The following is a 27,977-nucleotide window of genomic DNA, read 5'->3' on the forward strand; positions in this document are numbered from 1 at the left end:
GCCATAGTGTCCTTGATGCCGGGTAGGGACGGACCGGTGTGCTGCGCTGTCAATGTGCCCTTCATGGCTTGTGTTGTGCGTATCAGCAGATTTGGGCAGACAGGCAGGAGGAAAGGTGTGGCCGTCCGTGGGGGTTTAACACCGCGTCGGTCGCTTAGCGCCAATCCCTGTACCTATGGCAGCCAGAGAAGTGGCTGCCCGTCTGTCTGTTATTTTCCTACAGCACACCTCCCTTGATACCGGCAGACACACTGGCAGTGACACAGAAACAGACACAGCACCCTGCTACCAGAGCTGAGGGAGAGGGATAGATGAAGAGACAGAGAGAGAGACGAAGAGGGAGAGCAGGGAGTTGTGAAAAGCACCAAACGTGATGTATTTTACAATGCTGCCGGGCTTGGAGGGAGAGGGAAAGAGGGGCTGCTAAAGGAGTGGAGACATTTTTTTTTGCTTAGAAACCACACGTCTTTCTCTCTCCCTCCTACCTCTTTCTGTGTCCTGCTCTCTCTTGCTCACTCACGCCTGCCCCTTCCCCTCTTTCCCTCTACCTCTTTCTGTCTCCTGCTATCTCTGACTCACTCGCGCCTGCCCCTTCCCCTCTCCGGTTCTCTCCCTCTCACTCTCTCACACTTTGAGTTCTCACTGCAGTCACGTGTGTGTGTGTGTGTTTTTGCGGTGCGCGTGCGTGGGTCGGCTAAGGATAGCAGCGTCTGCTAGGCTCCTTTTTCTCTGCTGCTGAAATGAAAGCAGCTGAATAGACCAGCTCGGTTAGCGACAGTGAAAAGATGTAAAGTCAGGCGGGGGAGTGACGGACCAACCAGCAAACCAACCACTGTTTCACCACTACAGCTCCTATCCTCCTCCTCCTCTGACAGACAGACACAGCTCATTCGGCTAATGAGAGGAGCGGCGATGGAGAACATGTGTGAACTATCAGTCAGCAGGCAGACGGACACTTTCTCCATCTGGCTCAAAGGGAGGGGCAGGGGGCTAAAGAGAAAGGTGTGACTGCACTGAGCATGCCTGTACTGACTTCAAGTTTAATCTATTCTACCTCTATTCTTTCTCATTACTCAATGTTTATTTGAACTAGGCTCCTATTTAGTGCAACAAGGCTTAACCTATAAAAACAGTCTGGTAGATGGTAGATAAGAAAATGTGTATAATAAGTTACATATTCTCTTCATGTGTAATAAGTTACATATTCTCTTCATGTGTAATAAGTTACATATTCTCTTCATGTGTCACACAGGTGCTCTTTGGGGGGTTATTACTGTATTTGTCTCCTAGCAATGCTTTTGTTTAGGCATCCCTAGGCTAGGGTTGATTTCACCATGGAATTAATGCCTGAGTGAAAGTCCGTCAGAGGAAGAATGGGTCAAGGTGTAGCCTAGTCTCAACAGCTTAGCTGGATGTGTCTGACAGACATCTTTAGTGGCACTACTACCACCGCCCTCCCTCACGACTGGCTGCCAAGCAAGTTCAAGCTTCACAATCAAAGCATATTAGAACATTTTTGCGGAAGGCAAGACGCCCATTGCGTCGCCCCCTCGCACCCTGATTTCCATAGAAGTCGTTGGCTGTGAAAGGGTGTCCATTCCTTGTGTATTTAAAAAAAAACTTTTCTTATCATCAACCCAGGTCCATGATAAATGATTAAGGGAGAAGGTGCCTGATGTTTTCTCTGCTTACACCCACTGCGGTGAATACGAGGTCTTTGTAGTATTCTTCTCTCCGTTTGAAAGGACCAAGTCTATCCATCAAACTTCAGCACTTGTGAAAGGTGCTTTTATTGGACTGGCCGTGCAGGGAACAACACGGCACACATGGATTGTGCCAGGGCTCGGTACTCTTTGAGCTTTGTCTCGGTCTGCATGCTCTCTAGACGGATCGAGGTATATTCACTGTTCTCAGTCCAGTGAATATGGCCTAATGTGGACAGGCTCATAAGAGAGAGAGGGTGCAGGCTACTACCGGGTAGCTTAGCTCTTAGTGTAGGTTTACTGTGTTCAGTAGGGAAAGGGGATCCTCTCCATTTAGAAATGAGTCAGGCCAAGGTGAGGCGGTGCACTGTGTGGAATACGACACGGCGGCCGACTCCCCCGCCGCCCGTCGTCTCCTCATGAGTTTCAGATGCTCAAATATCTCTGGTGGTGGGGGGTCTCTGTTTCCACCCATCTGTGCTAGAGTCCGGATATTTAGCACCCCAAAGGTCTGACCTTTTGGAGAGGCAAGGTGCTGAGAGACACCACAGGGATGAGATGGGACTGGCACATTGTATTCCCACCACCCCATGCCTCTGAGGTGAAATAGCAGGTACAGAAGCAAGCAGCAGGTTGACCATCGTCACATGAGTTCAGAATGACTTCCATGGGTGCTCCAATCACATTCAGAATTACAGTTGCTCAGTTGTCACAGGTCTCCAGGGAGTAAACCCGTTTTTTATTGTTAAATTGTGTTGAAAATACATCTGCAATGTTGTCCTCTAGGAAAATACCATCATATTCCACACGTAGTACTCTGAATGCACTGAATTATAAAAAGAGAAGGATTTGTCTTGGTCACCTGCCAAGAAGAGAATTCATCACAATTTCTCAGAAAATGCAATTCATTTGGTTGGCACGCATGTGCCTTTGAAATGGCATGTCTAAGAGTACACACATAATCTACACTAAAAGACTATCAGATCAGACCCCTTGCTTCACAAAGCTCATTAGTCTGTTAGCTTTATGACACACGTGCGGTTCACAGGAGCTACTTTTTGGGGGGCATCCAACTGTGCTCTAATAGGCCTACATACAGCCGGTTGATTGATGAATGGATTAGTCCATAGACCAATCAGATATGATCCTATTCCTACACTCTGGAAAGTAATGCCAGACGACTGGAACAGGGGCTCCCATTCACGGCTTAGCTCACCTTGGTGAGGCATTTGTGTGCAGTACATTTCATACAGGAGATGTATCCTGCTGTTTAAAAGGAATGGAATGTGTACATGGATTTTAGATGGCTGGAAGGACCTGATTAGCCCTTTCCCTCCGTTAAGGGGGTCCCTGATGGGGAATGTGCCATTTCACCCAGAGGGACCTGGTCGTTAGCGGGGTACATCATCGGGGTACAGCCAGGTCAACTCTCCCGCCCACTAATCCCCCTGCCTCAACCCCCCTGCTCTGCCGGTCCGCAGTCACGACCTTCTGTCCCTTCCCTCTGTCTAGGTGCAGTGCTCAGCACGTGTTAAGCTGGTGCAACGTCTTTAACATGACAGCCCGCTCTACCATAGACAGGAAGAAAACTGAAGTGGAAAAGAAATCTTGCCCTGCAGTAATTACCGCTAAAGACCTTAACTGTTGGGCTTAGCCTGGAAGATTCATTAGGGGCCAAAAACAGGTTGCCTGATAACCTCCTCTGAGTTGAGTGCTAGGCTAAATCGTAGCCATGCCTAGCTAGCCTAGCAGTGTTTCCGCTGCGCCGCGTCACAGACAAATCATTGCCACCACGCCGAAAGAAGATGGTACATGAGGCGCCCTTTGAAGATGCTGAAACAGTCCACATTTACTTTTCCTCTGCACACAAAACGAGTGATGAATAGAAAAAGCTGATAAACTCATAGTAGAATAATCTATTTACCTAGGCGACTTGTTGTTGTGTGTTCTGTGCGAGAGAATTATTCCTCTCGAGGCGCATTCAAGTTACAAGTGCCATACGGAGGGGATTCCCAGAATCTAATATAGGCTTCAAAAATAGGCTACATTTATTTAGAAGGCTACTCAAACTTTTACCAGCCACACCGGTTTACACTTTATATGTCCTGTGTGTGGTCTAATGAACGAAAGCCTGAATTAATATGATAGTTAACTGAGTTATTGAAAACGGCGCACAAGCCCACCGCGGCAACCCCCCCCCACACTTCTACAATGCTTCCAGAGGAAACAATATTAAGTTTAGGCTATAACTGAGTTCAGTTAGTACAGTGTCTTCCTGTCTACCATTTCCCAAGGCCAACGGCTCTGTGCTTTAAATAATACATACCTGTCAGTATCTCTCTGTTATTTCAGACCTAGTCATAATTTTAAAAAGAAGACAGTTCAACAGCCTTAGGCATAGGAGGGAGGCAGTGATAATAGGCGGATCCGCAGTAAACAAAGCCAGTTGTTGTTAAGAAGCATTATGAAGGTACTTACTACTGGATATCAGCCCCCTAATGGCTGCAGTAAGAAGGAAGGCTAGCAGATGGCAGAGCCTTCTGTTTGACCATTAGATGGGATGAGTCACCCCCAACTTCCAAAGCTCACCTGGCCAAGAATCCATGTGCAGCAGTGTCCTATAGACCTCTTTCTCACCCAACGACCGCTTCTTCCTCAAGGGCTGCGTGGAAAAATGCTGAATCATAGGAAACACCTCACGTTGATGCAGGTTCATTCTGAAGACTATAGGCTATGCTAGGCAGGCTGAGGAGGAACTGAGAGAGTAGATTTCAGAGCAGATATCTGAGGGGTTATGATGTTTGCCTTCTTATTGTGTCTCGTTTATGTAGAACCGATTACCATACCGTCTGCATCTGTTTGAAAAGCAGATTTACAGAGTGTGAAGCTTGTCCTATGGGTCTGTGAAGGGGCAAACTGCCGGTTTGGGAGGTTGGAACCTACTGTCACTGAAATAACACGCTTGGAGCAGCTGGCAGCAAATCAAAATACAATTTTATTGGTCACATATACATATTTTGCAGGATGTTATCACAGGTGCAGCGAAATGCTTATGTTTCAGTGCAGTTATACCAAACAGTGCAAAACAATACACACAAATACAAAAAAAATCTAATGAAGGAATATCAGAACGAGCAATGTCATGGTCAATGTCAGCAGCAGTGTGAATTTTGAGGTTCACGGTGACCACTTTAGCACTGCCAGGCATTTTATTATCTACAGTCAGTCGGATTTCCTTTATTAGGTTGTATTTAATGCCAGAGAGCACTTTTGGTCATGAGGATGTTGGATCAAAATGTGTTTGCGTCAATCCAACTCTATTTATGTCATGGGGTCAAGTATTTTGGAGCGTCAAAGTCATTTCTTAAGAGGTTGAAAACTGAGGGCCATACTTACTGTGTTGTCAGTGAACATGGTTAGCTTGGTCACCTTACATAATTGTGGAACTGATACTGTTTAGCCCTATTGGTCATACAGGGTCATATAGCCCTAGGGCTTAAACAAAGAAAGGTCTTCGGACATCTCCTGACAAGGTTGGAGGTTTTAGCTGACAGCTGTTGGAGGTTTTTACAGTGTCTCAGTGTTTCTACAGCCAAACGGTCTGCTCGGAGTAGACCGCCGACCGCCAGCGATGTGTGCGAGACTAGAACAGCTGTGTCTCAGCGCTGTCCTTTCAACCTTTGAATTCCAGCGGCAAAGATCAGCGCGGCTCTTCAGTCCATTCTTGGGTTTCAAAACAAACCCCGTTCGTTCTCACAGGGCACCCCAAAATAGAGGAGCAGATATTTTCTACCTCGATTTCTTGGCCACTATCAAACAGTAGACGGGGAAACCTGAGAAGATTTATGCCGGTGGCCGTGACACTCTGCACGACTTTGGTTTTAGTGCCATACCTCCCACCCTCTTTACCCTTCTTCCCTTCCTCCCCCTAGTCTAACTGTTCCCATACCCATAATGCAACGCTTTGGATGACTGCATTTGGGAAGCGCGGGTCAAGTGAAGCCATTCATAATTTTTTTCCCATTCTGGTGCATCAGTACATTTTCCTGACGGACATCCCGAAAGCAAGAGGGCAAAAAAATATTTCCATATTTAAACTGAGAGACATATGCAGCAGGCCAGGGTTGCTATGGGACAGTCCAGAGGAGAAGAATGTTCACTCCCATTAAAAGCGAGACACAGACGACAGGGCCCCTGAAAAAGCGTGACTCGCTTTGATCTGTGTGCCATGCGCTCTGCACCATTACATGGTTATATAGATGTTGTGAAACAGACATCTCGCCTCTATGTTTAAGTGGATATGAATTACAATTCATATTCCTATTCCTTCCCATGCTCTTCATGCCCTGATTGCAGATTGCTGCTGCCTGTACATCACTCCTCAACAGCCTGAGACATGGCTCACAGAGCATAGCTCAAGGACACAGCAGTCTGGCTGGCCCCATCGCCCTGAAGATGAATTGCCCTCGCAGCTCATTGGGGAATGGTCACCTGAGAAAGCCTAGTGATATCCCTAACAGTGTCTGCTGCTGCCCTGTTGCGCAGGCAAGACTGGAGAACTCAGCCGAGGAAAAAGCATTTTTTGATTTGATTACAGAACAAGCCGTCTTCACTGATCAGCTATCAGGCAGTCGCTGACTGCTGCATTTGAATTAGATGGAGCTGGACACCAGCCAGATTTCCCCCTGCGTCGTGATACGTCTGCTCCGCAGTCTCCGATATGTGAGGGGACCAGGGCCAAGCTCGTTTCCTGTCTTTTTCCTTTCCCTCCCTCTCTCTTCCTCCCGCCCTCTCAGGCTGGCCTCTCCCTCATCCTCCCCTCTGTTTGTTATGCTGCATTATGTTAATCCAGTCAGTGGAAGGAATTTGCTACCTGCCCAACTGGCCGTCACTGATGAAGCGCCCTAATAAAACTAGTATGCTCCTGATTTGTCACACACCATACTCCGTCATCATAATTGAATGGCTGCTTTGCCCATAAATCAGGGTTAGAGTAGAGATGTGTATGATGAAGGATGTAGCGACCAAGTCATTAAGATTCCCTACTGTGATAGCTAGCCTAGCGGCATGATATCTGCCTGGTTACGCTGAGCCCAGTGCTGGCTTGGTCCAACATAAACCCCCCCTCCATCGCCTCTTCAGGTAATAATTGTGCTGTGTTAGGTTGTGTTAAGAACATAACATGTGACACGGAGTAGCCTGCCAGCAAACTTACACAAGGTGTTGAAATTTGAGAAGCGTGCGTCTCATTCTTCCACTGCAATGGGATATGGCCTCGGAAGTTCAGAAGTGCTGACTACCCCTCTATATCTCTTGCAGATCCTTCATCTCTTCCAACATTTGGTAACCAGCTCTATCTCTCACCCCATACCATCTCTTCCCCCCACCCAGTCTTCCCCCACTCAGGCAGTCAGTTAATGGCAGGCGTGCATGACCTTTTGGGTAATTGAAGTCTGGGTTGTCGTTTTAGCATCATATCACTAACAAACGTTCAGCTGATTAGCAGCAGGGATTCAGAAATGAACACGTGTCTGTGGTAAGCAAAGCAATAGACTAGCTAGCTGTTTGTGTTTCTATCTGGGAATACAAATAAGAATACATTTTGGGTGATCATTAGCTCTCATTGCTAATGCTGCAATGCCCATTTGTCTCAGCCAGCCTGTCTCTCTCTACTCCCCTGGTCGCTCCAGTCTCCATCTCATTACCCTGTTGGATGGGCTGGCTGCTCCCAGGCTGGCGCTGCAGACAGCCCCGACAGCACTTGACAAAGCTCCGCTCTCATAGGATGGGAATGGAGTCCTCCAGTAGAAAGCAATCAAAAATGTATATCAAGACAGGATGGCACGCTTTCCCTTCTCTCATCCCTCTCGCAGTATTTCTTTTAAACGCCGTCAGTCTTATTTTGACCACATCTGAGCACTGCTTCAAGGGTTGACATGCAGTTGATAGTGGAAGAAGATTTTGGCTTGCCTGGCTATCCAGCTCCATCCAAACGCTATGCCACGCCCACAGACGTTAGTTTCTTCTCCGCAACGAGTCTGGATCTGAGTACCTTCTTGATCCTTCACCGAATGTGAACACGTTCGGGGCCGTCTGATTGGTCCAGAAACCAATGGCTTTGGCCAGAGCCAGAACACACATGGTAACGCGGTGGTTTGAAAACTCGTCATTGGCTTTGATACTCTGATTGGTTAGAGACGATCCAACCGCTGATTACTTTATTTTGTACAACGTGCCTTGTGCCCCTCGTCACCACGAACAAATTCAATGATGGCAGTGTCAGACTAAAGTGTTTAGCAAACGATGTCTAGATTTTGGCATGTTTAAAAAAGGTACATGTACGATTTCACAGCCTATATGACATACAGTACATATATCATTGTGGCATCTATCTGTATTTTGACATCTTAAGTTTAGATACTCATGATGGCGTCACTTAATTTGCCTTTTAATAATTGATGATCAGATTTGAATAACATGTTCTCCCAGTGTTACTGAATCATGTTACCTCCCCAGGAGGACCTCAGGCTCCAAGTTGCACTTCACCAAGTCGGTCATTGCAGTTATTCTCCCTGTATCCTCACATACTGCTTATTAGAATAGGAGGGCGAGTGTCTGCAGCAACGGTATCTCTTTCTGCAGTGGTCGGCCTTTGTGCCTCTACAGGCAGTGTAATTAATCAGGACGCATCACCGTCGCCAGAGAGGAGAGGAGTAGAGAGGCGGGGGGGATTCAGGGTCAATGCCGGGGGATTGGTGGTGGAGTTCTGCAGTTCTGAAGGAGTGTAAGCTGGTCCAGTATAGTAGTCAGTGTAGGATCAGAGTCAGAACAGGTGAGTGTAGGAAGGTTTCTCAGAATGAGCTGTCTCTAAAACCAACGCGAGGAAAGATGCCAGTTATGATGTAAGAAGGGAAGTTGTCAGTCATCTGATTCTATGCAAAATGGAGATTTAGCCTAGGCTATGATATTTGCATAGTCTGTACCTAATGTAAATTACAAGGGCTTGACATACAGACAGTGTAGTTGCACAATGTAAATATAAACACATTCCTGTCCAGTCGTCACATACGAACTGCAATTTTCAGACGGACGAAGAGACTTGTCAACCCTTGTGATCTCTTGGCCTGCCCTTACTGATAAGGTCCTTCGCCATTCTCTCCAATCTCGTTAAGGATTTACAAACAGGGCCTTAAGGGCCCTAGATTACCAAGTGATGTCAGTTAAAAATAATGTGACCGAAATAATTGCTGTCACGCCTCGGATGACACGTGACAGGAAAGTCTCAGCGACCAGAGGTTTGTGTAGTAGAGAGAGGCGTGGTGAACGTGTCAATCTGTTACTACAGTGGAGCTCGTTTTCAATAAGCCTATACTACACCTGTACACCATCCTATTCTGTCTGGCATGGTTGGTTCCTATCGAGCGCACACAATGTGATTGACACATTACCTGTAGTAACAAAGTAGTGTTTTTTTGAGTAGGGGTTGGTTTAATCAGCAGGCGCTAATTGATAATGACGTTATTGAAAAGAACATCAGATACACTGATTTACAGGTGATGAATCACTAGTGTTGCAACTAGCCTGTAGTACGAACTGTCCCTGGAAACAACTTGATCTGCAAGCACCAGATATTTGACTCTGTTAGGAAGAGTTACTATAGTAACTGTATTCTTGTTCCTCTTCAACCCCCGTCTTAAACTGGTAACCTATTGTCCATTCCTTTCTAATGCAAAGATCTCCCCCTGAATGAACTGGTAGACTATCCTTATTCTAAGCACTGAATCCGCTTTCCAATCAGATCCCATTACTGTCCTACCTAGGGGAGAGAGATTGTGTGCCTGAGAGCCCAGTGCTTTTCTCCCTCCATCCCTCCTCCATCTCAGCATCGCCCACCTCTTCCCCCGCACCGTGGACGTCCTTGACGCGCACTTGATACGCGCCTCATCCAGGACCACTCAGATTTAGTTTGACTACTAATCTGACAACAGTTAAATGGGATTCAAAAGGGGTGTGGCTACTGCACTGTTTGGTGACTGCTGAGGGCACCCAAGGAACACAAGGGTCCCGTAATAACTTCTCTAGGACAGAGCACAGCTAATATTGGGTCATCTGTCAGAATCGGCCTTCGATCGTCATCAGCCCTTCTTCACACCAGCCGGTGGCTGATTTAGTCCAGATTTAGTGTCGTCGTGGGCGTGTGTTCCTGTCTGGATAGAGAACAGATTACAGTATGTTACTGTCAGAGTGTGACTGTCAGTGAGGGGTTGGATAGAGGTTAGGTGAGCGTAAAGGATCTATTCTACAAGAGTAAGCAGTGGCCAGAGGAAGGGCCCCCAATCCAAACACTGCTATTGTTCTAATTCACGTTAAATCTCGACAATCCCTAGAAAATAAACAGGGGTTAGGAAGGTTTCCAAGACAATAACCCCCAGTTCTGCATCGTGAACAAACACAACAAACCACAAAACAATAGACAGTTTGGAGTGGCACCACCACAATGGATATATTAGCCAACTATACTGCCAACTGTATTGTTTAGCAAGATGGACTCAACTCAATACATGCTCACCTCCCAAATACAATAGGCCTTTCTTATTTTTCCTGGATGCTTCTCCTTGGGTCGTCAAACAGGAGCTCAGTAAGATGCATATCTAATTACAGCAATCGTCCTGTTGCTTCATGGGAGATAAAAGGTACGCTGAAAGTGAGCCAATGTCTGATGGGACCGAGAGGGGCACTCAGGCACTCCATTTTAAGCCATAAGGACACTGTACCCAGGCTAAACAAAGTAATAAACTGCTTACTGGACCTGTAAGGAAGACATACGTATCAATCGCACTGAATGATGGCCATGACAGGAACAATCAGTAATTGAGTGTATAGTACAAGGCTCTCCCAGATCCCACTTTAACTGACCTACTTCTTCTACTAACCGACTGTTTGCGGTTAATGAAAATGGTTAGAGAGGAGACATCCTTCTTTCAGAGAGGCTTCTCATGAGGAACAAATCTAATAGCCCCCACTCACAAGTCACAACTCAAGCAGGACAAGTGCTTGCCAATTTGGAGTTTCATTCATCAAAAGCCTCTCTCTCTCTCTCGTCAATATTCAGTTAGTCCGTCTGTTTCTAGAGATGGGTCATATTAGTCACGTTAGGCTAGCTGTCGGGGGTCAGGGGAAACTAACAGGACGCACATTGACCTTTGACCTCACAGCTAGACTTTACTAGTCATCAATACTCCTCATAGTGAAAGACGACAGAGACTCCTAGAGGAGTGTTATAGACATGGCGGCTATTTGTTTGTTGTGGATTTGTTAAATGAGACGATTGAAGACGACGTTGGATTGAACCCATCTAGACCATTCATTTGCATTTACAGTTACAGCTTGAGTGTCGTGTTTGTGTGTATGCGTGTCCGTCTGGCTTCCTAGCTGTCTAGCCGTCTGTGTGTCTGTTTCCTGGAGAGGCTGAATAGAGCAGAGCCCATCTGCATTTGGCATGGCCAGAATGTAAAGCCTGGCTGGCCCGTCACAAGCAGCTTGTGTAAGAGCCAGTCATAAGACTGAGGATAACAGCTATATATAACATACCTTAGATAGCAAGGGGCTCAAAGGGAACAGGGCACCTAGATAAGAGCCTATTAGCTAGCAAGTGCTGGAGATGAATGAGCAACCTGTTTGCTTATTAAATCACAGGACTTGATAGGTATTGCTGAATCTCAAGGGTTGGTCCTTTTTTCCTCCCCCCTCATCAGAAATTCCCAAATGCTGGATAGTCAGGAGTTTTGGACAGGAGCTCTCTCTCTCGCTCTCGCTCTCTCTCTCTCTCTCTCTCTCTCTCTCTCTCTCTCTCTCTCTCAGAGTTGAGCCCTTTTGATGGGCATAGTAAGATACCTCAAAGCAAAGGGTTTACTATTTCTCTTTTGACGGCCTTAAAGTGAAGGACAGTTGTCTGTCAGTTCAGTCGGCTTTGTACTGTATTGTATTGCACTGTAGTTGTCCATTCATTCACAATCCAGACACCACAGTGATCTTAGTAACAGTAGTTGTAACAGTAGTCAATGCTCCCTGTCCTCACTAGCCTACAGGTTGTCCTTGTATGGTTGCGCTTTGGGAGAGAGAGAGAGAGCAGCAGTGACCCGCACTGTGCGACTCGTTCCACTGACTTTGTAGCACATGACTGCACTTGTGACTGTGTGAGTTTTATATAACACAACACACGCTATAGAGATCCTTCATATGCCGTCTGTAATTAGTTTCATGGGGAGTCGATATAGATGTCATTGCCGTTTTTGAATGAACGGAGAGGAAAGTGTCGCCTAAGCGAACACAAATGGAAATTCAACAAAGCATCGATTCTATTCTCTCTTTTTTTCACCCCTCCCTCCCTATTTTGAATGCAGCATATTAAGGCTGTTGGTTGTAAGCAGACAGGGATATCTAAAAGAGTGCATAGTTGACATTGCATACTGCCCCCCCCAAGTGTTCTGGTCACCTTAGGCCTTCTGATGATGTCACATATTTGAGAGGTGGTGATATTCGTGTCCCCCATAGCAGCTGAGAGGGAGCGAGAGAACAAGGAATGAGGTGGAAGACAGAAGAAGAAAGAGCACAGAGATGAGAACAGAAGAGCTGAAAGGAGGGCGCTGGTGTTCTTGATAGTAGGTTATGGCTGGATTAACAATGATGCGGCAGCCTACCCACAGTAGCATAATTATCTCTGTATGTAGTTCCACACAACGCAGAGCCTGCTATGCCTCTTGGCCACGTCGTTATTCTAAATAAGAATTGGTTCTCAATTGACTTATTTGCTTCGATAAAGGTGAAATAAATGAACAGGGCTGAGCTAACACTGTTTTCATGTCTTAATTGGAAGTTCCTAATGCCACTAGAACACTGAAGTGTCTAGCTTAGTTTGTCAGATGACACATTTTTCCTTTTAGAGGCACTCAGGACAATATCTACTCTGCATTTGATTCGTTGATTATTGTTTTGACTTGGCAACAATCCGCATCACGGCACATAGACGTGGCTTTAGACTTTAGATTCCTGCGTTTTGATTCCTGAACTGGGGCACATTTAGCAGGACACAACGTTTTGGGAACGTTCAGATAGAAATATGCTAAGTAGAACAAACACCCCTTTCTGACGTGTAGAATAAGGAATCACGTCGGCTCTATTTGTGCCATTTCTATCTGCAACGTTTGGCTACTGAGCGTGGCCTTGGTGTTCAGTTCAGTTGATTGGCCACCAGTGTGGATTGGTGGGTGGAGTGTCAGAGGAGAAGACCCTTGAGTTGAATGGAGTGGCTTCTAATGCTTACTCCCATTATCCCCACAGTCAGTGTGTGAGCAGCATGTGATATGACTAAATGATTCCGGAGGCCAGATCCACTTCAAATAAGGCAATGGTGTGGTTCTGGTATGTGATTCAATCTGCCACTCTTATGTCCTCTGCTACATAGAGCATGGCTGCTGTGACTGCTCCTGATAATGGGTCATTATGCATGTCCATGTCACATCCTTCAAGTAACTGCAAATGCGTTAGCAGTCAGTGTGTGTGTGTGTGTGTGTGTGTGTGTGTGTGTGTGTGTGTGTGTGTGTGTGTGTGTGTGTGTGTGTGTGTGTGTGTGTGTGTGTGTGTGTGTGTGTGTGTGTGTGTGTGTGCAAGCACATGTGTGTGTATTTGTGTGTGTGTGTGTGCAACACATGTGTGTGTATTTGTGTGTGTGTATTTGTGTGTGTGTGTGTGTGTGCAAGCACATGTGTGTGTATTTGTGTGTGTGCCTGAACGTTCTGCTTGTGACCTTAAACCTTCAGAGCCCAAGGATGTTTTTATTGATTGATATCCAGGCAGTCTGCAAAGGAGACTGGAGAGAAGGGAGGGGAGAAAACAGGTAAAAAAGACAAAGCCTGCCTGGAAATAAAGAACGGTCGGACTTTGTTGAAATTGATTAGCCTGGCCTCTTATTTTCCTGAGAGGGACTAGAGGGGGAGAGAAGGAGGATGGAGGGGTAAATTTAGCTAGGGGGAAGGGATGAGTCAACTTCTGAGATATCACACCAGCCAGGCTGCCACCACAGCTCTCTCTCTCTCTCTCTCTCTCTCTCTCTCTCTCTCTCTCTCTCTCTCTCTCTCTCTCTCTCTCTCTCTCTCTCTCTCTCTCTCTCTCTCTCTCTCTCTCTCTCTCTCTCTCTCTCTCTCTCTCTCTCTCTCTCTCTCTCTCTCTCATATATATATAGAACATTGTAATTCAGTTTGCTTGAGGAACCAGTCATTTGATCAGTACAATGGCACACACACTACAACTGTGTTGCTTTACATCTGCAATTTATGAACTCATAAATGGTATCAATTCATTACGCCCTAATCTTTGATCCAACAAACAGTTGCTAAAATGTCACTGAGGTTTGGCGTTTTTTCAAAGAGAACACATCCTTCCTGTGATAAGATTTGGGTACATCTCACTAACTCGACAAGGAGGCACCGATAGTTTGTGGCACATCCATGTCCTAAAAATGGAATATGTGTTAGAAAGGACAAATGACACTTGTTCTACTTGTTTATATGCGACTGCCCATCTCATTGTCCCCAGAAAGCATCTTTGGAAGTGATGGCTGATGATTGGTTGAAACCGGGCTGACCCCAAGCCAGTTTAATGAAATGAGTGGAATTGGATTGGATTGGATTGGTTAGCGGAGACGGTTGCGACGTGAAACAGAGCTGGAGTATTTAGTGTTAGTCACTCATCAAAGATGCATAGCTAGGGCTCTGTGGCACAGAATATTCAGGTTGTGGTTAGGCTAGGCTAGGGACCTCCTGCAAACTGCATTGTCAAAGTCAGGCACACCCTGTATACAAGTGTCCCCTCTTCTGGCATGCCAAAGACAACAGGTGGAGAAGGCTATCAGCAACACACACACACACACAGACAGTACAAGTCTCCTCCATGTCCTCCTCTCCAGCTCCACTCTCCACAGGCATAGCCTATTTCCTGTTCTGTCCCTCTCTCCATGAAATGTGGTTTCCATCTCTCCCCTGAGGTGACTAGAGTCACTTCCCTTCACACTGGCTTATACCCAAAAATAATTTTACTATCCGTGGACCGCCAAGTCAACTGTGTTATATTATATCACACTTTCACTAGGGCTCATTAGGAGACGGTGGTGGTCTCAAGTCTTTCACTAGGGCTCATTAGGAGACGGTGGTCTCAGTCTTTCACTAGGGCTCATTAGGAGACGGTGGTGGTCTCAAGTCTTTCACTAGGGCTCATTAGGAGACGGTGGTCTCAGTCTTTCACTAGGGCTCATTAGGAGACGGTGGTCTCAGTCTTTCACTAGGGCTCATTAGGAGACGGTGGTCTCATGTCTTTCACTAGGGCTCATTAGGAGACGGTGGTCTCATTCTTTCACTAGGGCTCATTAGGAGACGGTGGTCTCATGTCTTTCACTAGGGCTCATTAGGAGACGGTGGTCTCAGTCTTTCACTAGGGCTCATTAGGAGACGGTGGTCTCAGTCTTTCACTAGGGCTCATTAGGAGACGGTGGTCTCAGTCTTTCACTAGGGCTCATTAGGAGACGGTGGTCTCAGTCTTTCACTAGGGCTCATTAGGAGACGGTGGTCTCATGTCTTTCACTAGGGCTCATTAGGAGACGGTGGTCTCAAGTCTTTCACTAGGGCTCATTAGGAGACGGTGGTCTCAGTCTTTCACTAGGGCTCATTAGGAGACGGTGGTCTCAGTCTTTCACTAGGGCTCATTAGGAGACGGTGGTCTCAGTCTTTCACTAGGGCTCATTAGGAGACGGTGGTCTCAGTCTTTCACTAGGGCTCATTAGGAGACGGTGGTCTCAGTCTTTCACTAGGGCTCATTAGGAGACGGTGGTCTCAAGTCTTTCACTAGGGCTCATTAGGAGACGGTGGTCTCAGTCTTTCACTAGGGCTCATTAGGAGACGGTGGTCTCAGTCTTTCACTAGGGCTCATTAGGAGACGGTGGTCTCAGTCTTTCACTAGGGCTCATTAGGAGACGGTGGTCTCAGTCTTTCACTAGGGCTCATTAGGAGACGGTGGTCTCAAGTCTTTCACTAGGGCTCATTAGGAGACGGTGGTCTCAAGTCTTTCACTAGGGCTCATTAGGAGACGGTGGTCTCAGTCTTTCACTAGGGCTCATTAGGAGACGGTGGTCTCAAGTCTTTCACTAGGGCTCATTAGGAGACGGTGGTCTCAGTCTTTCACTAGGGCTCATTAGGAGACGGTGGTCTCATGTCTTTCACTAGGGCTCATTAGGAGACGGTGGTCTCAGTCTTTCACTAGGGCTCATTAGGAGACGGTGGTCTCAGTCTTTCACTAGGGCTCATTAGGAGACGGTGGTCTCATGTCTTTCACTAGGGCTCGTTAGGAGACGGTGGTCTCAAGTCTTTCACTAGGGCTCGTTAGGAGACGGTGGTCTCGGTCTTTCACTAGGGCTCATTAGGAGACGGTGGTCTCAAGTCTTTCACTAGGGCTCATTAGGAGACTGTGGTCTCAAGTCTTTCACTAGGGCTCATTAGGAGACGGTGGTCTCAAGTCTTTCACTAGGGCTCATTAGGAGACGGTGGTCTCAAGTCTTTCACTAGGGCTCATTAGGAGACGGTGGTCTCAGTCTTTCACTAGGGCTCATTAGGAGACTGTGGTCTCATGTCTTTCACTAGGGCTCATTAGGAGACGGTGGTCTCAAGTCTTTCACTAGGGCTCATTAGGAGACGGTGGTCTCAAGTCTTTCACTAGGGCTCATTAGGAGACGGTGGTCTCAAGTCTTTCACTAGGGCTCATTAGGAGACGGTGGTCTCAGTCTTTCACTAGGGCTCATTAGGAGACGGTGGTCTCAAGTCTTTCACTAGGGCTCATTAGGAGACGGTGGTCTCAGTCTTTCACTAGGGCTCATTAGGAGACGGTGGTCTCAGTCTTTCACTAGGGCTCATTAGGAGACGGTGGTCTCAGTCTTTCACTAGGGCTCATTAGGAGACGGTGGTCTCAAGTCTTTCACTAGGGCTCATTAGGAGACGGTGGTCTCAAGTCTTTCACTAGGGCTCATTAGGAGACGGTGGTCTCAAGTCTTTCACTAGGGCTCATTAGGAGACGGTGGTCTCAGTCTTTCACTAGGGCTCATTAGGAGACGGTGGTCTCAAGTCTTTCACTAGGGCTCATTAGGAGACGGTGGTCTCAAGTCTTTCACTAGGGCTCATTAGGAGACGGTGGTCTCAAGTCTTTCACTAGGGCTCATTAGGAGACGGTGGTGCCAGTCTCGTGACTTTGTGTGGCACATGTTTCATCACTATGTCCATTAGTTATAATGAGCGTGTGCAGAGCGATTAGGGGGACTGTCTCTTTCAGAGGTCTCTGTGTCATTGACAACCACACTGTACTGTACTGTAGTAGTTTACTCACTGTGTCATTGACAACCACACTGTACTGTACTGTAGTAGTTTACTCACTGTGTCATTAACATGAGCGTATTAATGCTGATGATTATTCCCATGAACTTTCCAAACTATTTGATATTTTATAAGATATCTTCAATGTACTGTATTTCTTAATGAGTCGCCCTTTGATATAACAAGAGTCTAAACTGACCTTTCCTCCCTCTTCTTCCTCCACTCCCTCCTTCCCTCTCTCTCTTTCTCTCTCTCTTTCCCTCTCTCTCTTTCTACAGTATGGGGAGGAGGAGGTCTGCTCGGACCGCCTGGACACTGACTTCCCTGACATTGACCTCTCTCAGCTGGACGCCAGCGACTTTGACTCAGTCAACTGCCTCAGCGAGCTCCACTGGTGCAACGACCAATCAGACATATCTGCTGCCTCCATCCAGTACAGCACAGGAGACCCTGAGTTCTTTGAGGTGAGACACTCCTCCCACCTCAGGATTCCACTAGCCTGGTCCCAGATCTGTTTGTACTGTCTTGGAAACTGATCTGGCTACCAGGCTAGGATTCCACCAGGACCACCCCCTCCCACACCTATGTAATGGAACTCAAACATAGGGACTAGGACTAGAATAGCCCTGAGATATGGCTGTAGACTCCTATGGCGTAGGACTAGACTACACAGTGGACTACATTAGTGGTAAACTGAAGAGGCTCCAGTCTGAGTCTATGATAAGGTTTTAGACTCCCATCTTAGAATTCCCCTCAGTGATCGTTATCAATCTCTCTAATGCACAGATCTCGTATAATGTGTTCATAAACATCATCCACTAACACAACACTGTTGTTCCTGGGTATATTTTACCTTACCATCCACTTGATCATAATCCCTTGTTCAGATTGATTTTGGAGACGTAGAGTATAAGTTGGATTGGGACGATTCCCTCCGGTCCTCGTTTTGGATGCCTGTGTGGAATCCATTGATCTCCCAGCTTCGTTCATTTAACCTTCAGCTGGGAGGGTGGGGGGTGTAAAATGAAACCGCGCTCACTTCCCGTAGGCTGTCTCCGCTCCGCTATCATCCCACCACCAGACTCGATGCTTCTTAGCAAGATGGCTGCTGTTGAAACGAACAACACAGTGTGTGGATGGTTGGCGCCCCTCAGACTACAGGGAAAGAGTGGGATTTAAAAGCAGAATACTCTGTGTTGTAAGGAACTATAAGTGAGTGGTATCCTAACTTACACCCCCCCCCCCCTCCTGCCCCCTAGAAGAGGGGAATGAACTGTGTTGTAAGTGGGTAGTGCGTTCACTGATGCCCTCTCTCTCTCCTGCCCCCTCCAGATAGAAGATGAGAATGCGGCTCTGCTGGCTGCTCTCACAGACAGCCTGGACGGCATGGTGGAGGACGAGGTGGGGGGGCTGTCTGTGTTTCCCTCGCTGGGGGAGGGGTCTGAGGAGGACCTTCCCTTCCCTTCAGGCTGCCTGAGTGACGGCTCCCTGAGTGACGGCTCCCTGAGCTCAGAGACAGAAGCCCCGTCTCTAGTAAGAACCCTTCCTCACTGTTTAAGGTGGATTTGGATGGGCCTCTGCTCTGACTACCCCACAGCATGGGTATGATAGGCAACAAAGGTCTGAATTTTTCTCATTTTGGGCTTTTCCATTCTTTTTAGCAACCACTACTTCTAATGAGAATGCTTTTTACCGGCAGGCAACCTGGCTGGACCACAACTATGGTCTCTTAAAGAAACTGTGGCTCTCACCTATTTTTGACCCCCCCTATCTTCCCTAACTCTCATTAAATCTTCCTTTTTTCCCCTTCCCCCCCATTGTTCTACTTCTCTCTCACTCCTTTGCCATCTTAAAGGGGTAATATACTACTCTCGTGCCCATGTCTGCCTCCTAGGACCTAGCCCAGCCTCCTATAGCTCCAGCAGTTAAACTGTTGAGCCAATCCTGATGCAGAGTACCCTGTGACCCAGTCCCTCCCTTTTCCACTATTCCCCCCTTGTCCCCATTCTCCCCCCCTCTACACCCCCCCACCCTCTCCTCTTTTCACACTGTCCTGCGGGATGCCTCCACCCCTCTCACCCCTGCAACCCTCTCCTCTCAGAACCACGCTTCCAGGAAAAACATGTTTTTCTTTTCAACTGTTGTCCCTATCTACTCATGCTTGTTCTGGATTGCAACAGAAAATGGGTGTCTTTTACAGAGAATACGATAGGATTTCATTACATTAGGAAACATTTGGCTGGCTGCTATTCGGTGTGCTCGGATGAGCATGCACGTGAACTAGGAAGTCTGGTGTAATATACTGTATGTCCTCTTATTGTTCTGTAATACATCCTTATTGTTCTTGTCCACAATAAAGCCAACATACTTCCTTAAGTTCCAAACGGACACACACTTTGGACTGGGTTTAAAGAGACACAGAGATCTCACATTATCAAGGCAAGGGTTACAAAGGTCCTGTTGTGTTACAGCTCTGAGTGAAACGAGCTATGTACATACCTACATGTTCACTGACTTCCCCTACTCACTCTGTCTCTCAGCGATAATTGCAATTACAGGATAACATGCAGACTATATATATATATATATATATATATATATATATATATATATATATATATATATACACCTACTGAAGGGACATTCTTCCCAATTTGATTACATGTTCCTAATGATGTCCTTAGATGGCTTAAGAATGTTAATGGGAGTTGGTATCAGTTGGCACTGATAACAGCAATAAGACAAAATGAGCAAAAACTGGTATTATGCAACTGTTGTTGTGCATGTTAAGTCATGAACAACTATATATACCGTAGATCCTATGGGCTAGAAGAGTGGAATGATGGCCAATGAGATGCCACCATTTCATTATAATGTTCATAACTTTCTGCACTGTTTTTAGACAAAAAAAGGGCCCATCCATATGGTGAAATGTGGTTTAACATGGTGACATGTACCAGTCCACCTCCCTCCCTCCCTCCCTGCCTGTCAGTCCCTTTCCATCCCAGAGACAGCCTAGAGGATTTGTTGCATGTGACCCTGGTGTTGTCATCACTGGTGTGTGAGTGGAGGACTACTCCCTCTGCTGGCAGAAGCTGTAACTGCAGCTGATCTCAGTGTGTGTGGGGTGTTTTTGCCATTGAAATCCTTGGGTGGGCTGCCTAAGTGTTTTTTCAGGCCGCCTAAGACCAAGCAGTGTAAAAAAATGTTTGGGGAAATGAAATAATTACCCCAAATTAATCGGGATGGAAAAAGGCTTTCAGTGTAAACTTTTAAACGACTAAAAGCAGATATAAAGTATGTAGGAAAGATAATGGACCTATATATATTTTTATAATATAATATTTGAGAACTAATAATCACCAAATAAAAGCTAGACAGTCAAGAGAGAATGGAAAATTCCAAAAGACTTTAATTTAGCAGTATTGATTTTGTTATTATGTTTGAGTAAAATAACATGGCATTAGCCATGGCAAAATGCATAGAATTGCAGGAAATTAGCTTTAAAACTGCAAAAATGTCTCTCAGCTCCATGGAGAAATGTGTAGAATTGCAGGAAATTGGCAAAAAAAATCACAATTTTCTCTACACCGCCAAGATAGCGGCCTCTAAAACGTTCTCTAAATTGCGTGCGTGCCTGAGTGTGCAAGACAGTGTGTGTGCGTGTATGAGGTTGTAAGCAGGCAGAGAACAAGGGCTGCATTGAGCCAGGCTGGCCAGGAAGTGGGCCAGAGTAGAGTAGTCTTTCATGGCATGGATGGGCCTGGCGTGCCAACAGAATTTTGTACACAGAAACCTTCAGCGCCCCTTCACTTCCTCAATGAAACACTGAGAGGCACCATTGAAGCCCATGCCAAGTTGGCACATGCTGACAGGGATGGGCAACTCAATTAGCACTCTACTCATCTATTTCATCATCTGTTTCAACAAGCCTCTAAACATGACATATAGGACCAGACACTATTTAGCTATCAGCCAAACATAACCAGCCGCATCATTCCCTCACATCTACAGTAGGCGTGCTCCGGTGCTATCCTCAGTCTGTGCCAAAACCAGTGCAGCTTAGGGGATTGTTGTTGTAAGCAGATTTATATCATCTGATGATTTCACATGTGATGCTGCTGCCTCAAAGTGTAATGAAGGAAATGTGAGGAAGTAAAATCTCCATTTGAAATGCAATGCTACAGCATTACCGCCCCATTGCAAAGTGCGCAGGAGAGCTATAGAATCGCATTTCCGTTTGATCTTATATTCACACAGCTTCCTCCTGCCAGCTTCGGTTTGAGCGCTCTATTGTTCAAACGCTGGATGAAAGAGGAGAATAAAGAGGGGGAAATAGATTTGCGAGTGGATGAGTCATGTCAAGAGTGATACTACACGTTGATGCTACTGTATGTTCTGCTGATTGATTGATTTATTGGCAGACATGTACATTACAGTTGTCCCAACCCATGTCCCCCTACAGCTGAAAAAGCTCCTGCTGTCCCCCCCCAACGTGCCCACGGGCCTGGAATCACACAAAGAGGGCAGCAGCAACAGCGGGCATCGCCATTGCAGCAGGAGCCTGCATCTAAAACCTGTCAGGCCTTTGGTTAAGGTGAGTGAGTTGGAGCTCTGTGTGTGGTGTTCTAGAATAGAGCTCTGTCTAGCATCTCAGAATAGAGCAGGGAAGGCAACACAAGAGACTTAAAGAGAGGGGGAGCGGATACATAGGCCCCACGACAGGAAAGGTTTTCTATAGCTATGATCCTTAGTCCTTTTCTAGTTCATTCACTGCTCTGACACCGGATCCAGGATATGGGTTGAATAGGGGTCCTAATCACCAAGGTAATGCTTAGATTATAGTGTTTTCAGAGACTAAAACATACAACAAGCTCTACGGAGAATAAACCTTACTGTCCGTCTCTCCGACATTTGCAACATTGTTTCAATATTCAAATTCCATCTCCAACTGTCAAATCCCATAGTAATGAACGTGTAGGAGTCAGGATGAGAGAGAGGCAGGCAGCGTTTCTCAACTAGTCGAAATCATGAATCAGCTAGCATCATTTTTATGGATATATATACAAAGAAATGTCAATTGAAAAAAGGTTAAATGAAAGTAAGTGCAGCTAGTTTGCTGTCTTTCCAGCTTCAGTTTGAAGTTATTGTGTTAGCTGTGTTGTTGGCTAGCTCCTCTGAACAACAGTGTCCTAACCAGAGCACATGTTCTATGCCAGGCGAAATCGTGCCTCATTAGTTCATTGTTATGGATGTATCCAAATAAATGTCACTAGAAAACAGCTTAAACAAATGCAGCTACTTTTGTTATTCTGTCTCCACTGTTTGACGTGACTGTAAGTTAGCCGTAGTTGGTTAGCTAGCAAGCAAGAGATAAGAACATTGCCAGCCAGTATGGCAATGGAACATTTAGAACAAACGACTGGGTCGCGTCCGTAGATACAGAACAAAAAGACTGAACTGTGTCGCGTCTCTGGCAACCGAACCAATAGAACGAACGACCAGACCGCTTGGGTAGCAAACCCTTCTTCGATGATTTATTGGCTATTGGCATCCAATAAATGTTGCATTACTGCCACCTACTAGACTGGAGTACAACTCCCTTATACATTGCTTGAAAAAAATAAAAATAAACAAAACCCTACCATCCAACACAACACTCACCAAAAAATGAATAAATAAACAAATCAAATAATAAAAAAGAACACCACCCTACTCCACTATTTAAATATATTTAGTCCTACCTCAGGCCAACAACCTGAAAGGATGGAACACCACACCCTGTAACTCTTCTGATGTCAAGTCTCGCACACCCAAATGCCTCTGCAGCTGCCACCACAAGCTCAATTTTCTGCAACTCATGTTCCATCCCTGCAGTACAGTTGATAAACCATTGCTATAAATTCAAAAAATCCAATCTTACTGAAACATGTATCACTTGTTGGCCTATGCATCTGTATTGTTACAGATCTACTACTCACACCACTCCTCTCAGGATCCCTCCCCCTTGACCCATCTTACTCTACTTTCTTCACTGTCTCAGCATATAACTTCTGCACTACTCTAACCCTGGAAACTTCAACCTGCCTCTCTCGCACGGGACATTTCTGATCCCCAGCCCCATGAGACCCCTATAATTAACAACTTTCCCCAATGCTATGCATTCCTTTGTTTCATGCCCTTCTGCACACTTCTCACACCTAGGAACCTCCCTCCTACACATTGCTGCCACATGCCCATAAGCTTGACACCTGTAACAACGTAATGTATTCGGCACAAAAGCTTGTACAGGATAGCTTATATATCCTAACACCACTTTGTGGGGCAAAGACTCAACATCAAAACTCAAAAGAACAGACAATGATTCTTATGTTTCACCACTCACGCCACCCTGTCTGCGTTACACCAAACGATGAGCATTGCAAACACTGGGAATCTTCCCCTTCAGTTGGTCAACTTTTACATTTACTGCTACCCCAGTAATCACTCCTTTCAATGGTGCCCTTTTCTTGAGAGCAAAATAATTCACATTTCTTGCCCCAATTCGTTTAACATGGAGCGCCTTCTCCCTCTGACCAGCAGAAACACAAACTATTATCATAAGACCACTTCTGCTTACCCTCACCGATTCCGCAGCACCCAACTCTGTTTTCACCCACCCTGAAACCACAAATGGATCAGCCAAAAGGCAAGGGTCCACTTTTTCCAGACTCCTCTTCATCCTGACCCTCAGTGCAAGCCTTGGGCTTTGAGAACTTCACCACACCTACCACCTCTGATACCTCACCTACAACCTCTGATACCTCACCTACCACCTCTGATACCCACTTTCTCCAGACTCCTCTTCATCCTGACCCTCGGTGCAAGCCTTGGGCTTTGAGAACTTTACCACACCTACCACCTCTGATACCTCACCTACCACCTCTGATACCCACTTTTTCCAGACTCCTCTTCATCCTGACCCTCGGTGCAAACCTTGGGCTTTGAGAACTTCACCACACCTACCACCTCTGATACCCACTTTTTCCAGACTCCTCTTCATCCTGACCCTCGGTGCAAGCCTTGGGCTTTGAGAACTTCACCACACCTACCACCTCTGATACCTCACCTACCACCTCTGATACCCACTTTTTCCAGACTCCTCTTCATCCTGACCCTCGGTGCAAGCCTTGGGCTTTGAGAACTTCACCACACCTACAACCTCACCCTCATTCACTTCCATTTCTCCTCCTGTCTTCAGCTCACTCTGCTTACACTTTCTACCATTCTTCTTTAACAAACCATCTGCCTTTTTCCCACCATTTTTAACCAACTCAAGCTCACTCTTTTCCTCCCTCTCTCTCTTAAACCTCCTCTGCCTCTCTTTTCCCCTCCATTCCTCCTCCGTATTCCAAGTATACCTCTCCTTATGATAATACTGCACTTCTCCTGACATACATCTTGTTGTTGCCTTGTCAAGGGATGCCATTTAACCGGCTGTCACAGTGTCCGTACAATCAGCACAAACCCCTCGATATGTCGGGTAGCAACCCTAGATTTGTTTCGGGACTATATGTTGTGGAAGGATGAAATAGTATGAATAAATTCATCAAAATATTTTTTTTAATTAAAATATGTAAATTATTATTTAAATATGTTGGTAACCCGTTGTATAAAAGTGATAATGCCCTCGTAGCCTGTGTTTGGAGGATATATTGGCATGGTTTGCCGGCCCGAGATTTTGTCTCGGGCCTATCAACATCCATGCCAACATATCCTCCAACCCCGGCTTCTTGGGCATTATCACTTAAATTGAGACACGCCGTATCATTCTTTCCGCAGAAGTGTTTGTTGTTTGGTTGCTTAATCTGATCTATAGGCTATTCATCAAAGTAGCCTATTTTGCATTGATAACCAAATATAATCTCAGCGACTGTTCAAACAGTAAACCAAACAACAAGAATCCACTCAAAAAGGTATTTTGTTTATAAATAATAATTCGTGATTCCAGGCTATTGTGAAATGGTGGAACCTGCTATAGACAACCAGCTAGCCATGTGCTTTTTTTTTCATGACCAAAACATGACGTTCTATTTTTAGCTGATATCGGAATCAATACACAAACAGCATATCAAATTGGGATAATGATTTATGCTACTCCGGCAAGTATACAAATATTTGCCAGGCCATATATTTTTTTATTATAAATCTGATTATTTCACATGGAGATGTGGAAAGCTAAAAATGCTAGCTAGCTTGCTATGTTTTTTAGCGAGGCTAAAGCTAGCTAGCCAGGCTGTCAGCTAGCTACTACTAACAAATTGAAATTATACAAATAAAAAAACTTTGCTATCTCCCTCTTGTGAATGGGACTGGGACCGGTGTGGAGATCATGTTACCAAAAGGTGTCAGTTGCTCCAAAAATCCATCTCCACCCCCCCATGCACGTAGTTCAACGGCGTGAGGCTTGTAGTAACCTTTAGCCTTTATTTTCTCATTTATTACCCCAGTCCTGCCTTGGCTTTTCCTCTACGGTGGTGGTGGCCGAGGCATGTGACATCTGTGCCATTAGAGTGAGTGATGCTGAGGGTTTGGAGTGACAGATGGATGTAGTATCTACCAGGAGAAAGGCTAGGGCAGCTCTGGCAATGAGCTGGTGGTTACATAAAGATAGAGTGCATCATAGAAGCTCTCTCTCTCTCTCTCTCTCTCTCATGATACTGGGAACGTTGGTATGATTATGAAGGAATGTTTTATAACTTTGGATCTTTGTGGCTCTCTGTGCTGGTTTTGGTTACTCATAAGTTGAAAATGTTCACTCGGCACTGTATGTTCTCATTGCCTAGACATTCCTTAATATTTTGGGCCATACAGTGCACAGAGGCTCACCAAGGTAATTTTATAGGTAACGTAAACTCGTACATCGCCTTGGTCCGTACAATTGCTCTTATTTTAGCGCCCCAAAAACGTAATACTTCCAGATCAACTGTAATGTCAATACCATTGTAAAGCACAATTTCTGCCCTTTCCAACAGAATCAATTACATGACCTAAACGCTGCCCGTTTCTGCATAATTCAAGCAGGCAATGAGCCCCGTCGGGTCTTTTAAAAATTGGCAAGTGGGGAAGCGAAACTAATGCGTGATAGTGAGAGCAATATAGATTGCTTTTTTTCACTCGATCTGTCCAACTTATCACCTTATCGCCTCTAAAATGTAAATAAAACACTATAAAGAGTTTATATAATGTGTGATTACATACCTATTTGAAGGTTTGTGTCGAATTTGAATCGGGTTTTTAGGGCGGTGCTAAAGTGATCTTGGGAGCGGCTTTGAGAATGATGATCGCATGCAATGATGACACAAAAAATGACTAGGTATTCCCCCTTACCCCAGTCACTGTCCATTTCTTGTTTTTAAACGATGAGAGAAGTGCTACACCTGGTGGAGAGAGATTGTAGGACAGAAATAGTTGCTTTATGCGTGCTGTACGTTACGACATGACACGTCACGATGTAACGGAGGGTCCGTTTTTTCAACTTTTCTCCAATACTATAGAGCCATTACCATGTTGATCAACGCTTGAATAGAAACCTAGTTCACACCCCCGATTTTGAAGTCAACACAGTCGCTACAGTCCCATTTCGTTGTAGCCTCGTTTGAATGTTGCGGTTGCGCACATTTGTACGGAATGGGGTGAGTTTACGTCAGTAACTCTAACTCTTTCTTTCTGTAGCGTGAAAGCACACAGGAGCGTAAGCCCCGAGCGGTGCGACCAGCAGGACGTCTGTGCACAGAGCTCCACCGGCACCTGACCTCTGCACAGGAGGCGGAAGACACTCCTTCAGCCGACACAGAGGATGAGGAGGACGAGGAGGAAGATGATGACGATGAGGACAGTGAGTCCGAGGAGGAAGAAGAGGAGGAGTCCTCGAGCAGTGAGAGTGAACGCTCCACTCCCCTTGAGCCCACCAAGCCCCAGTTCTCCTCGGAGAAAGAACTCAAATCTGTTGTGGAGCTCATCAAGTATATGCACACATACTGCCTGCCCATGCGCAAGCAGGCCGGCTGGGAGCGCAAGGAGCGCGAGTGCCCAGGCCAGGCACGCAGGGCCAGGCCCGAGTGCCCCACGACCCTGATCCACCCGAACTGTCACAAGGCTGCCCCCCAGGCCCAGAGCAGCGCACCTCGGCCGCGCCTCGCCTTTACCCGCAGACGGGAGGTGAAAGCCAACTCTCTCCTGCGCGAACTGCTCAAAACGGTCAACTCCTTTGACGTGAGCAAGCCTTACAGACTCCACAGCCCCCCCTACACCCATAACAGAGATGCTATCACCAAGTCAGCGCATGACAGAAAGACTGAGACCCCTAGCCCGACTGCCAGCTCAATCAAACCAGAGCTTATGAAAGAGCGCGGCCTAGAGGCCCCTCTGAGCCCTGACCTGGAGGACGCCTCCTTCTCAGTCCGTCGCTCCCGCAGGCTCGCCTCTTTCCCCAGCCGCTTCGCCAAGAAGGTGCGTGCAGGCCGGGTGAGGGAGGAGCCTGCGTCTGGGGAGCGGCGCCCTAACGAGGAGGACAAGGCGGTCAAACACCCCCTGGGAGACGACCCGGAGAAAGACTCCGCCGCCAATAACAACAGTACTTCCCAAACCACGGCAGACGCAGCCGAACCCGATAACCTCTCCTGTCAAAACGGTAAGGCAAGATGGTGACGATGTCAGAAGCCCCAAGCTCTCAAGGCCTGTCCCGATTTTTCAGTCCACATGGCTCCATCGTGCAGTATCTTTCTTCAATTTGATGTGAATGAATAACACAAGTGCCACTGTTAAAAGGCTGGTAAAAATGTTGTTTTTATACCTGCTGAATCTGCTGTTGTGTTCTCTGACC

The 27,977-nt window shown here is 46.3% G+C and overlaps 1 protein-coding gene across 1 annotated transcript in view; it reads left to right on the forward strand.

Annotated features, from left to right (window-relative positions):
- Positions 1 to 27,977, forward strand: part of LOC139574084 (peroxisome proliferator-activated receptor gamma coactivator 1-beta-like) — a 59,330-nt gene that overhangs the window by 23,308 nt on the left and 8,045 nt on the right. The window contains exons 2-5 of the mRNA XM_071398251.1: positions 17,392 to 17,577; positions 18,446 to 18,646; positions 21,579 to 21,710; positions 26,828 to 27,785. Of these exons, the coding sequence (XP_071254352.1) occupies positions 17,392 to 17,577; positions 18,446 to 18,646; positions 21,579 to 21,710; positions 26,828 to 27,785 (1,477 nt within the window). The remainder of the gene's footprint in view (positions 1 to 17,391; positions 17,578 to 18,445; positions 18,647 to 21,578; positions 21,711 to 26,827; positions 27,786 to 27,977) is intronic.

Source organism: Salvelinus alpinus, chromosome 4 (assembly GCF_045679555.1).
Source record: "Salvelinus alpinus chromosome 4, SLU_Salpinus.1, whole genome shotgun sequence".
Taxonomy (NCBI): Eukaryota; Metazoa; Chordata; class Actinopteri; order Salmoniformes; family Salmonidae; genus Salvelinus; species Salvelinus alpinus.